Source organism: Colobus angolensis, unplaced genomic scaffold (assembly GCF_000951035.1).
Source record: "Colobus angolensis palliatus isolate OR3802 unplaced genomic scaffold, Cang.pa_1.0 Scaffold32, whole genome shotgun sequence".
Taxonomy (NCBI): domain Eukaryota; kingdom Metazoa; phylum Chordata; class Mammalia; order Primates; family Cercopithecidae; genus Colobus; species Colobus angolensis.
In genome coordinates, this window is record NW_012116488.1 from 3,516,352 (window position 1) to 3,528,906 (window position 12,555).

The window sequence follows — 12,555 nt, forward strand, 5'->3', positions numbered from 1 at the left end:
TGTAAGGGCTGTAGGAAACGCCGGCTCTCTGAGAATACAGCCGCCCTCCAGGGCAGGACCTGGAAAGAGCACATCCCCGGGGCGACACGTGGCCGCAAGCCCAGCTCTGTCCCTGAGCAGCGTGCTCTCTGCTTGGGGTTTCTCCTGATTGTCTCTGCAAGGTGCGGGGAGAGAACTGCTGCTCCCTTTGAATGCTTTCTTCCATGTGTGGACAAATGGCCCTTCCCTTCCTTCCCCATAACACAGCCCGTGGAAATACTGAGATACGCCGTGCCGTGACTTTCCAAGTGGGACATCAAAGAACTGGGCTTCTACCCTGAGCATCATCTTGCTGTGGACCTCAAATAAGTCACCCCATCATTTATGCCTCACCTTCCTCATCTGTAAAATGTGAGAAGAGCCAGGCGCCGTGGCACACACCTGTAGTCCCAGCTACTCAGGAGGCTGAGGCAGGAGGATCGCTTGAGCCTAGGAGGCAGAGGTTGCAGTGAACCGAGATCATGCCACTGCACTCCAGCTTGGGCTAGAGTGAGACTTGGTCTTGAAAATAAATTAACTAATTTAATTTAATTTAATTTAAAAAATCATGCAAATAGAAATGACTTTTTTCCCCTCCTATCAATAAAATGCTGCCCAGAATGACTGGCTTATTTTCTTTTTAATTGAACCCAAAAGAAGCTGCTAGTATGGAGCCAGTCTGGTGGAAAAGCAGCAGATCTCCCAGGAGAGAAGGGAACAGGGCAGGGCCAATCATCAGGTGACAGTGCAACGCCACTCATCACCATCACGAAAACTCATGAGCGTCAGATGCGCCACAGGGACTCCTGATGAGGCAACATCTGCTATTGTTACGACAAGCTCCATAAAAAAATGTAGACAGCAGGGTAGAAAGACATTCTTTATAAATAAAAGGTTCATCTGTGCAATATCCACATTAGAAAAATATACACTGCTTGCCACAGACTTTCTCTGCATAAAATCAGACAAATCTAGGATCTGACTCCTCTTCACTGTGAAGGCTCTGGCTCCACGGTGAGGAACGCCTCCACAGCTTCTACGGGAACTCCTGGTGGGCCCATCCGCAGGGCACGCCCCTCTGCATTGGTCACTATGACAAAGTCCTCCTCCTGAGACACTATTGTACCTGGAGGGGACAAGATAAACCCATCGGAAGTCTGAATAAAAATTTGCTTCTCGGCCGGGCGCGGTGGCTCAAGCCTGTAATCCCAGCACTTTGGGAGGCCGAGACGGGCGGATCACGAGGTCAGGAGATCGAGACCATCCTGGCTAACACGGTGAAACCCCGTCTCTACTAAAAACTACAAAAAAAAAAAAAAAAAAAACTAGCCGGGCGAGGTGGCGACGCCTGTAGTCCCAGCTACCCGGGAGGCTGAGCCAGGAGAATGGCGTGAACCCAGGAGGCGGAGCTTGCAGTGAGCCAAGATCGTGCCACTGCACTCCAGCCTGGGCGACAGAGCAAGACTCCATCTCAAAAAAAAAAAAAAAAAAATTTGCTTCTGTCCCTGAGACAGTAACTCATGGCTCCCATTGGAAATTTCAAAAGCCATGGCTTCGCTGACAGCAACCACACTCTCCAGTTCTCTCTGGCCAGAGTGCTCCTCCATCCCACAGGGGAACCGGTTCAGGTCCCCCGAAAGGCTTCTGAGACACCCTTCAGTCAACAGTGATCCATGTGGGCCAGGCTGAGGCCCTGGCTCGGGCACAGTCCTGCAGGCACAGTTTACTGCCACACTATCCATGGACAGAATTTTCTCAAGCAGAGGGGCCACCACCTCCGTAGGCAGGACGCCGCTGGGGCTGGGCTGCTGGTGGTTCAAGTGGAAGTCACAAACCTTGCCGAGGTGTCCTGCCTCTGCATGTCCAGGCCTCCCAGGCAGCAGGGACTCTGCTCCGCCAGCAGATGACAAGGTGCTACAGAAACCCGGGCTCCTCAGGCTGTCCCGGGTATCCTGGTCTGAAGAGTGTTTCAGAGCATTCTCTCCAGGAGACGCTGCCACCTGTGCCTGGGTCAGCCTCCTAGACTCTCCTGACTGAGCATAAAGACGCAGCCCACTGACATCCTGGGATGAGACAGCAGCACCTATAGACCCACTCCTGGCTTCTAAGTCAGCCAGTGCATGAAGCTGTGGGCCCGCCTGGAACATGCTCCCATCGCCGCCAGAAACCGTCATTGTATGGCTTTCTTCAGAATGGGGAGAGACAGTGCCATTTACTGGAGGGGCAAAACCTAAACATTTTGGGAAACAGGTGAACGTGCGTGTACTGTGTCATGGCCCACTCACTGCACTCACCATCCAAAACCAGCGAGGCCAAGTCACCTGCCCTGCAGGGAAGTCAAAGCATCGATGCTCCTTGCTCCTTGGGATTGGTAGCAATTTTTAAAAATCCATCCCTGTTATCTATTCACAAAGACGGGTTTTGTACTGAAAATGTGCTCTAAGAGCCATTCGACAGTGTGCTTTTTTTTTTTTTTTTTTGAGATAGAGTCTCGCTCTGTCCACCAGGCTGGAGTGCAGTGGCACGATTTCGGCTCACTGCAACCTCCACCTCCTGGGTTCAAGTGATTCTCCTGCCTTAGCCTCCTGAGTAGCTGGGATTACAGGCGTGCACCACCATGCCCAGCTAATTTTTGTATTTTTAGTAGAGACAGGGTTTCACCATGTAGGTCAGGCTGGTCTCAAATGCCTCACCTTGTGATCCACCCAATTCAGCCTCCCAAAGTGCTGGGATTACAGGCGTGAGCCACCACACCCAGCAACAGTGATTTTATGCCAACACTGAATGAATGATTGGTGGTTCTTCATCAGAGTGAGCTGGAGAATTGCCCAAAGAGGCCTTTCCAAATACTTACATCCACACCCTCCCAACAACCCTACCCACAGAGCTGGAATTCCCAGAGGTCCAGGCCCCTGTATTTCACAGTAACCTCCCTAGGTGATTCCAACACATGCCCCAGTTAAGAATCACCATCAGGCTGGGCATGGTGGCTGCTCACGTCTGTAATCCTAACACTTTGGGATGCTGAGGCGGGCAGATCATTTGAGGTCAGGAGTTCAAGACCAGCCTGGCCAACATGAGGAAACCCTGTCTCTACTAAAAATACAAAAATTAGCTGGATGTGGTGGTGGGCACCTGTAATCCCAGCTACTCAGGAGGCTGAGGCAGGAGAATTGCTTGAGCCTGGGAGGCAGAGGTTGCAGTGAGCAGAGATCGCGCCACTGCACTCCAGCCTGGGTGACAGAGCAAGACTCTGTCTCAAAAAAAAAAAAAAAAAAAAAAAAATGCTAGTGCGTGTGGCTCACGCCTGTAAACCCAGCACTTTGGGAGGCCGAGGTGGGCAGATCACCTGCGGTCAGGAGTTTGAGACCAGCCTGACTAAAATGGTAAAACCCCATCTCTACAAAAATACAAAAAAAAAATTAGCCAGGCATGATGGTGGGTGCCTGTAATCCCAGCTACTGGGGAGGCTGAGGTGGGAGAATTGCTTGAACCCGGGAGGCAAAGTTGCAGTGAGCCAAGATTGTGCCACTGCACTTCAGCCTGGGAGACAAAGCGAGACTCCCGTCTCAGAAAAAAAAAATTTATATATATAAATGCATATATATATAAAATATATATTTACATAAATATATACATAATTTTTTAAGTGCCTAGTTGGTAGGTTCTGGCTAAAGCTAGAATAATAACCAGACCCTGTCTTGTTTTCAAATGTTAAATCTCAGCTGGCACGTACAGCGAAGTCTCATGAAAGTCAAGCCATAGATGGATGTGTCCTTGGGACCCATCTCGGCCTAACCACCTCTCAGGACCCTCCTGGCATACAGCCTGCTTACCACCACTTGGTGGCTCTCTTTTTTTTTCCTTTGAGACGGACTCTCACTCTGTCACCCAGGCTGGAGTGCAGCGGTGCGATCTCAGCTCACTACAACCTCCTGCCTCCCAGGTTCAAGCGATTCTCATGTCTCAGCCTCCGGAGTAGCTGGGATTACAGGCGCGCACCACCATGCCCAGCTAGTTTTTTTGTATTTTCAGTAGAGACAGGGTTTTGCCATGTTAGCCAGGCTGGTCTCGAACTCCTGACGTCAGGTCATCCGCCCGCTTCGACCTCCCAAAGTGCTGGGATTACAGGCGTGAGCCACTGTATCTGGCCTGTGGCTCTCCATTTTAACAAGGCACTCTAGAAAACCCTGAAGACCTCAAGACTCGCAGGGAACGAATCTGGAATGATAGAACACTGGGAGGCTGGAATGAAACTTGAGAAACCAGAGGGTCCCCCTAAATCCAGCACAGGTCACCCAGCCTGAAAAGTGGCAATCCTGGGCACATCTGTCCATGCCAGCAGGGCTGCCAGGCCATGGATACACCCCACAAACAGTGTTTTACCCTCACCAGCGGCCAAAGCATGCAAGGGCCTGGGCTTCTCCCGGCCTCTGCTGTTAGCAGCAAGAGATTCAGTGGTGTCACTGGGCAGGGCTTCTCTTCTGGGCCTTTTCACCGAGGCCAGTCCCTCCTCCGCAGCCTATGAAGAGAAGACCCAATCAGCTAGAAGAGGAAGAAACAGGCAAACCTGTACCTCTTCTTCCTGGTGTGAATGGAAGAAACCAAACCCCAGTAATTCACCGTGCACAGAGTCACCTGGCACCCACTTTAGCCATGCCCACCTCATGTTCCCTCTTCTCGCTGCCGGCTCCCTCTGGCTGCTCCCCATCCATCTCCCGGCTGGGGCGCTCGGGTCCAAGGTTGTCTGGGTGTATTTCTTTCTTCCTCAGGAATTCTGTGATTCCTAATGACTCAGCAACCTGAAAAGAAATGGGCCAAGAGAATAAACTTCACCCAAACAGCACACACCCCTAGAAGTACATTCACATGCAAGAATTAAACGACTTCACAGAATTAAATCCTGTGAATTTGTACTGTGAGGTGCCATCTCAACAATAAGATGAAGGTCAATATAATGTTAGATGGACTAGCCGATGATAAAAATGGATCATTATCAAAACTAGAAGGTTCTATGTGAGCACAATTTAGAGGAGGAGACCAATCTTTTTTTTTCTGAGACAGAGTCTTGCTCTGTCGCTCAGGCTGGAGTGCAGTGGCGTGATCTTGGCTCATCGCAACCTCCGCCTCCCGTATTCAAGTGATTCTCCTGCTTCAGCCTCCTGAATAGCTGGGATTACAGGCACGCACCACCACGCCTGGCTAATTTTTGTATTTTTAGTAGAGACAGGGTTTCACCATGTTGGTCAGGCTGGTCTCGAACTCCTGGCCTCAAGTGATCCGCCCGCTTCAGCCTCCCAAAGTGCTGGGATTACAGGCATGAGCCACTGTGCTCAGCCCAGAACAGTCTTTACAAAAAATTTAAAACAGTCTCTTTAATGCTATCACAAGCTTAATAATGTTAGTTGATACCACGGTAACTTTCTTTCCCACTGTCCCTCCTTTACTGAATTCTCACTGGTCTCTTCAGAAGAACGATCCTGCCTATCCCACATCCAGATCTCCCTTCCTAGCTGGTAAAAAGTCATGGGTCTGGGGGCCTGAGCTGGTTCCCAGCTTCTCTGCCCGCGGCCTGGGTGATCTTGGTGAGCCACCATCTCCTGAGTCTCCCTTGTCCATCTCCCTGACTTATCCAGACAGGAGATTACAGCTGCCTGGAAGGGCTTTTGTGAAGACGAGATCTGACTCCATGTGCAATGCCTATGAGAAACACCAGATGTGCAGGTGTTAAGAGACAGCTGTTATCATTTATACATGGACGTTATAAAGAGAACCCCACAGAGCACGAGATGGGGGTGGGCACAGCAGGAAGGGCAGCAGAACAAGGCTAAAGGAGAAAACAGGCCATGTGGGTTCTGCGCAGACGAACCTAGGCGGTGTCCCCTCACAAACTGAGCCACTGTCATGCTCCCAAGAGGCGATGGCACAGTCTGAGCTGCTCAAAAAGCCAGATTCTCTAGGGCATGCACAGTGTGTGTGTGGCCAGTTCTGCTTCATGGCAGGATGATACCCACACTTGCTCTCTGAGTTTAGCAAGTGGGTATCATGTTTAAAAAACACACAGGTGACTGCTGTGCAGGGCATCCACATCAGGCTTAGGAAAAACCTTTTACATTTTCTTTTTTTTTTTTTCGAGACGGAGTCTCGCTCTGTCGCCCAGGCTGGAGTGCAGTGGCCAGATCTCAGCTCACTGCAAGCTCCGTCTTCCGGGTTTACGCCATTCTCCTGCCTCAGCCTCCCGAGTAGCTGGGACCACAGGCGCCCACCACCTCACCCAGCTAGTTTTTTGTATTTTTTAGTAGAGACGGGGTTTCACCGTGTTAGCCAGGATGGTCTCGATCTCCTGACCTTGTGATCCGCCCGCCTCGGCTTCCCAAAGTGCTGGGATTACAGGCTTGAGCCACCGCGCCTGGCCTTACATTTTCATGATATATAATTTAAGAATATAAGGCAGGGCATGTGGCTCATGCCTGTAATCCCAGCACTTTGGAAGGCTGAGGCGGGCAGATCACTTGAGGTCAGGAGTTCGAGACCAGCCTGGCCAATACGGTGAAACCCTATCTCTACTAAAAAAACAAAACTAGCCAGGCGTGGTGGCAGGTGCCTGTAGTCCCAGCTACTTGGGAGGCTAAGACAGGAGAATGACGTGAATCTGGGAGGCGGAGGTTGCAGTGAGCCAAGATCACACCACTGCACTCCAGCCTGGGTGACAGAGTGAGACTCCGTCTCAAAAAAAAAAGGAATGGCCCCTATATAATCCATCCCCAAAAACCCACATAAGGAAGAAAACAGGGCTGGGTGTGGTGGTTCATGCCTGTAATCCCAGCACTTTGGGAGGCCAAGAAGGGAGGATCACTTGAGCTCTAAAGTTCAAGACCAGAGTGGACAACATAGCAAGACCCCATCTCTACGAAAAATTTAAAAATTAGCTGGGCGTGGCGACACACGGCTTTAGTCCCAGCTACTCAGGAGGCTTATGTGGGAGGACTGATTGGGACCAGGAGGTTGAGGCTGGTGAGCTGTGATCGTGCCACTGCACTCCAGTCTGGGAGACAGAGGGAAACCGTGTCTCACAACAAAAACAAAAAAAAGAAGAAGAAAATGATACCTGAGGTTTTAACTCTGATCATCAGTGAGTGGGAAGATTATGGTGTTTTCCATTTTCTTTTAGCTTATCTTCATTTTTGAGTTTTCTGGAACAGCATTTATTGGTTTAAGAAAAAAAAATTGGGGGCCGGGTGCCGTGGCTCACACCTGTAATCCTAGCACTTTGGGAGGCCGAAGCAGGCAGACTGCCTGAGCTCAGGAATTTGTGGACGACACAGTGAAACCATGCTCTACTAAAATGCAAAAAATTAGCCAGGCGTGGTGGCAGGTGCCTGTAGTCCCAGCTACTTGGGAGGCTAAGACAGGAGAATGACGTGAATCTGGGAGGCGGAGCTTGCAGTGAGCCAAGATCACACCACTGCACTCCAGCCTGGGTGACAGAGTGAGACTCCGTCTCAAAAAAAAAAGGAATGGCCCCTATATAATCCATCCCCAAAAACCCACATAAGGAAGAAAACAGGGCTGGGTGTGGTGGTTCATGCCTGTAATCCCAGCACTTTGGGAGGCCAAGAAGGGAGGATCACTTGAGCTCTAAAGTTCAAGACCAGAGTGGACAACATAGCAAGACCCCATCTCTACGAAAAATTTAAAAATTAGCTGGGCGTGGCGACACACGGCTTTAGTCCCAGCTACTCAGGAGGCTTATGTGGGAGGACTGATTGGGACCAGGAGGTTGAGGCTGGTGAGCTGTGATCGTGCCACTGCACTCCAGTCTGGGAGACAGAGGGAAACCGTGTCTCACAACAAAAACAAAAAAAAGAAGAAGAAAATGATACCTGAGGTTTTAACTCTGATCATCAGTGAGTGGGAAGATTATGGTGTTTTCCATTTTCTTTTAGCTTATCTTCATTTTTGAGTTTTCTGGAACAGCATTTATTGGTTTAAGAAAAAAAAATTGGGGGCCGGGTGCCGTGGCTCACACCTGTAATCCTAGCACTTTGGGAGGCCGAAGCAGGCAGACTGCCTGAGCTCAGGAATTTGAGACCAGCCTGGGCAACACGGTGAAACCCTGTCTCTACTAAAATACAATAAATCAGCCAGACGTGGTGTTGTGCGCCTCTAATCCCAGCTACTCAGAAGGCAGAGGCAGGAGAATTGCTTGCACCTGGGAGGCAGAGGTTACCGTGAGCTGAGATCGCACCACTGTACTCTAGCCTGGGTGACAGAGCAAGACTCTATCTCCTAAAAAAAAAAACAAAAAGAAAAAAAAATTCACTTGATGGGAAAAACTAAAATGAGGTAGAACAGGAAAATGTTATTACTAAAAACATTCTCCTTCATACGTGAAGTTTTTTGTGGTTTTTTGTTGTTGTTGTTGTTTTTTTTGGAGACAGTCTCACTCTGTCAACCAGGCTGGAGTGCAATGGTGCAATCTCATTAAGGAGCAAAAAAGTGAAATAGTTAATAAAGCAGAATGTTTAGAGTTACTTGGTCACTGCAACCTCCACCTCCTAGGTTCAAATGATTCTTGTGCCTCAGCTTCCCAAATAACTGGAATTAGAGGCAGGTGCCACCACGCCCAGCTAATTTTTGTATTTTTAGTAGAGACTGAGTTTTGTCATGTTGGCCAGGCTGGTCTCGAACTCTGACCTCAAATGATCCACCCGCCTCAGTTTCCCAAAGTGCTGGGACTACAAGCATAAGCCACTGCACCTGGCCCTTCTTTCTTTTGGCTAACTACGAGCAAAACTCTTTCTGCCATGGGAGATTGTTACCTTATCATTGTTTATTTCCAGGGTCTCCTGGGAACACAGACCAGAACTACTGAGGTAATCTTGGCACATTTTCTTAACCATTTTATGCAACTCTTCAAATTCCTTATATATAGCTGGGAAAAAAGGCTTTGCTAGATGATCTTTTTCAACCTTAGTGAAGATAAAGACCAAAAAAAAGAGTTTAAACTCGAGGCACTGATATGGAAAATACAAAAGAAAATCTAAACAAAGTTTCAGTTCCTTACCCCCTCAGCAGCCACTCAGTGGTGTACGCTTCCTTCAGTCCCCAGTGAGCACCTACTGTGTGCCCTGCATGGCGTAGGGAAGCCAGGATGGGCATGGGAGGAGCAGGCCAAGAAACAAACAAGCCTTGGGTTGGGGCCACGTAGGGCACGGGTGAGCTCCGGGACAGGGTGGGAAAGGAAGGCAGAAAGGCCCTGAGCCCCGGCTGGGCTGTCAGCTCCAGAGGGAGTGTGGGGCACAGGCAGCCTGGGCTGTAGCCTCATAGTGGGCTCAGAGAGAGCAGAGCCTCGGGCAGAAGAGGCCAGCTGGGGCGAGTGGGCTCCAGGAGAGCCCAGGATGGCCGTTATTTGTGGCTGCCACTTCCATTCCTCCCGTACCAAGTTAAAAGTCAAGGGAGTGGACGGGCACCTGCCTGAGACACCCAACTACCCAGGCAGCAGCCCCCACACCAAGCATGGTGTGTGACCAACAGGCTCACTTCAGCTGTCCTGGAAAAGGAAAACGATTCCAAATGGCCAGGCTCTTTCCAAAATGACTATGAGCTGGGCACGGTGGCTCACACCTATAATCCCATCTCCTTGGGAGGCCAAGGTAGGAGGATTACCTGAGGTCAGGAGTTTGAGACCAGCCTGGGCAACAAAGCTAGACCCCATCTCTACAAGAAAAATTTTTTTAATAAATTAAAAATTAGCCGGGTATGATGGTGTGTGCCTGTAGTCCCAGCTACTTGGGAGGCTGAGGTGGGAGGATTGCTTGAGCCCAGCAGTTTGAGGCTGCAGTGAGCTACGATGGCACCACTGCACTCCAGCTGGGCGACAGACCAAGACCCTGCCTCAAAAATAAAATTAAACAACTATGCAGGCTATTGAAAAATAAGTAATAAATAATATTATTTCTAAATAACTTCTAATCATCCTGCTATATTTAGAAACACTAAGAGGACTCACCTTCATCAGAAGAAACTCATACACTGTCACAGCCTGAGCCAGCTGAGGTAGCGCCAATTCCGCCAGATCCTCCGGGTCACACTGCTGGAGGAACTACCAAGGGAAAGCATTTCATGCCTTTGAATGTCCCACAAGAATTTCCCAATAGCCAACAAGTTGGTGCAACATACAACATAAAAACCAGAAAGTTCTCCAAAATTTTCAGTCACCAAGTAACTCTAAACATTCTGCTTTATTAACTATTTCACTTTTTTGCTCCTTAATGAAGTACTATGATCCATTCTGGGTTCCCCACGACAAGCTCTGGGCACTGTCCTGGGCACAGGCCCTGGAATAAGGACACGGTGATAAGGAGATGTGTATCCTGCCCTCCAGGACTCACCTAGGCTGTGCCGCAGGTGAGGGGACAGCACAGCTGGAGGCGGTGGCTGGAAACAGACAGGTCAGAGGGGCTGAAAGGCAACCCAGGCCCAGGCTGAGAGGGGCCAAGGGGTCTGGGTTCCCTTCTCCAAGCAGCTGTGGAGGGAGGTTTTCAGAAGGTGCCTGGGGTGGTGGAGCAGAGGATGGGGCAGGCCTGGAAGCCTGGCAGGCAGCCAAGACTACCCCCAAAGTACAGGCAGGAAAAGATGAGGACTCAGGTAGGAACAGGGATGTGGGTGGCAGTGCAGGGATATGAGGGGAGGGCACAGTCCTCCAGGCTTAGCGACCACAGGACATGGGGAGCAGTGAGTGGAGGAGAAAGTCAAGAAGCTTGAGCCTGGGGTAGGCGAAGCGGCCCCTGACAATGCAGGGGTGGACAGGAAGCCAGCGTGTGGGCTCTGCTCTGCTCAGACGTGAAAGGCAGAGGGGGTCACAGGACAGCCAGGTGGAGACGTTTCAGTGAAGAGATCTGAGGCACCAGAGAGAGGTCTGAACAGGAAGCGTGGGAGTCTGCAGAGGGAAGAAGGCCTGGGAAACCAGGAGGATGGTGAGATTCCCAGGGAAGCAATAAACTGAGGGGGAAGCTGAGGAAGTCCTAGAAATAGGAAGTCTTCTGAGGTCCAGAGGGGTCACAAGATCAGTGCTTAGAAGGCCAGACGCAGTGGCTCACACCTGTAATCCCTGCAATTTGGGAGGCCAAGCCAGGATGACTGCTTCAGGCTAGGAGTTCAAGACCAGCTTGGACAACATAATGAGACCCTGTCTCTAAAAAAAAATAAAAAATTACCTGGGTGTGGTGGTGTGCGCCTGTGGGCCCAGCTACTCAGGAGGCTGATGCAGGAAGATCAATTGAGCCTGGGAGGTGGAGGCTGCAGTGAGCCATGATTGAGCCACTGCACTCCTGGGTGACAAAACAAGACCCTCTCTCAAAAAATAAAAATAAAAATAAAAAAAAGATTGGCATTTAAGGAGAGAGCGAGAGATTGAGTAGGAGCTACAAAGGGCTGGAAGGGCCACAGATGCTTGCAAAACAAGCAGAAAAGTTACAGAAAAATATTTTCATTGTAAGACAAAAATGTTTAATTAAGACTTTCAAAAACCCTTTGAAAGAAGTGACCAGCTGACTTTCAACTCCACAGGAAGTGGGAGAAGGTGGGAATATGGGATATTACCTTGCCATGGCCTGACCTAAATTCTGTAGGAGCTTAATAACAGGAGACAGGGAAACTCCGTAATTTTCTGCTTAACACTCAGGTTCAAACGACAGTTTTCTTTTCTTTTTTTTTTTTTTTGAGATGAAGTCTCGTCCTTGTCCCCCAGGCTAGAGTGCAATGGCGCGATCTCGGCTCACTGCAACCTCCGCCTCCTGGGTTCAAGCGATTCTCCTGCCTCAGCTTCCTGAGTGGCTGGGATTACAGGCACCCGCCACCACGCCCAGATAATTTTTGTATTTTTAGTAGGTAAGGGGTTTCACCATGTTGTCCAGGCTGGTCTCGAACTCCTGACCTCGGTTAACCTGCCTGCCTTGGCCTCCCAAAGTGCTGGGATTACAGGCATGAGCCACCGCACCCAGCCTCAACTGACAGTTTTGTCAGGTGACTGGTTTCACTGTCCTCTTTCTTCCCCAAGAGCAGGGCCCTGTCTATCTGGTACACACTGTCCCCTCCATCCCTAGAACAGGGACTGATAATTGATGGACACCCAGTAAATGCATAAATTAACATCCATTTCTGGAGAAATTATCATCTGTAAGTTAAGAATGGTTCTTAAGGCCGGGCACGGTGGCTCACGTCTGTAATCCCAGCACTTTGGGAGGCCGAGGCGGGCAGATCACAAGGTCAGGAGTTTGAGACCAGCCTGACCAACAATGGTAAAACCCTATTTCTACTAAAAATACAAAAATTAGCCAGGTGTGGTTGGCAGGCGCCTGTAATCCAAGCTACCCAGGAGGCTAAGGAAGGAGAATCGCTCGAACCCGGGAGGTAGAGGTTGCAGTGAGCTGGGATCGCACCACTGCACTCCAGCCTGGGCAACAGTGTGAGACTCCATCTCAAAAAAAAAAAAATAATGGTTCTGAAAACCATTTCCATTGTTTTCTAAACTGC

General features: G+C 49.8%; 1 protein-coding gene across 1 annotated transcript in view; it reads right to left on the bottom strand.

The window, feature by feature from the left end:
• Nucleotides 1-548: 548 nt before the first annotated feature.
• ZNF839 (zinc finger protein 839) overlaps nt 549-12,555 on the bottom strand; it is a 27,823-nt gene continuing 15,816 nt past the window's right edge. The window contains 7 exon segments of the mRNA XM_011951438.1: nt 549-1,084; nt 1,086-1,195; nt 1,520-2,248; nt 4,411-4,540; nt 4,683-4,820; nt 8,841-8,990; nt 10,031-10,123. Of these exon segments, the coding sequence (XP_011806828.1) occupies nt 1,055-1,084; nt 1,086-1,195; nt 1,520-2,248; nt 4,411-4,540; nt 4,683-4,820; nt 8,841-8,990; nt 10,031-10,123 (1,380 nt within the window). The 3' untranslated portion in view covers nt 549-1,054.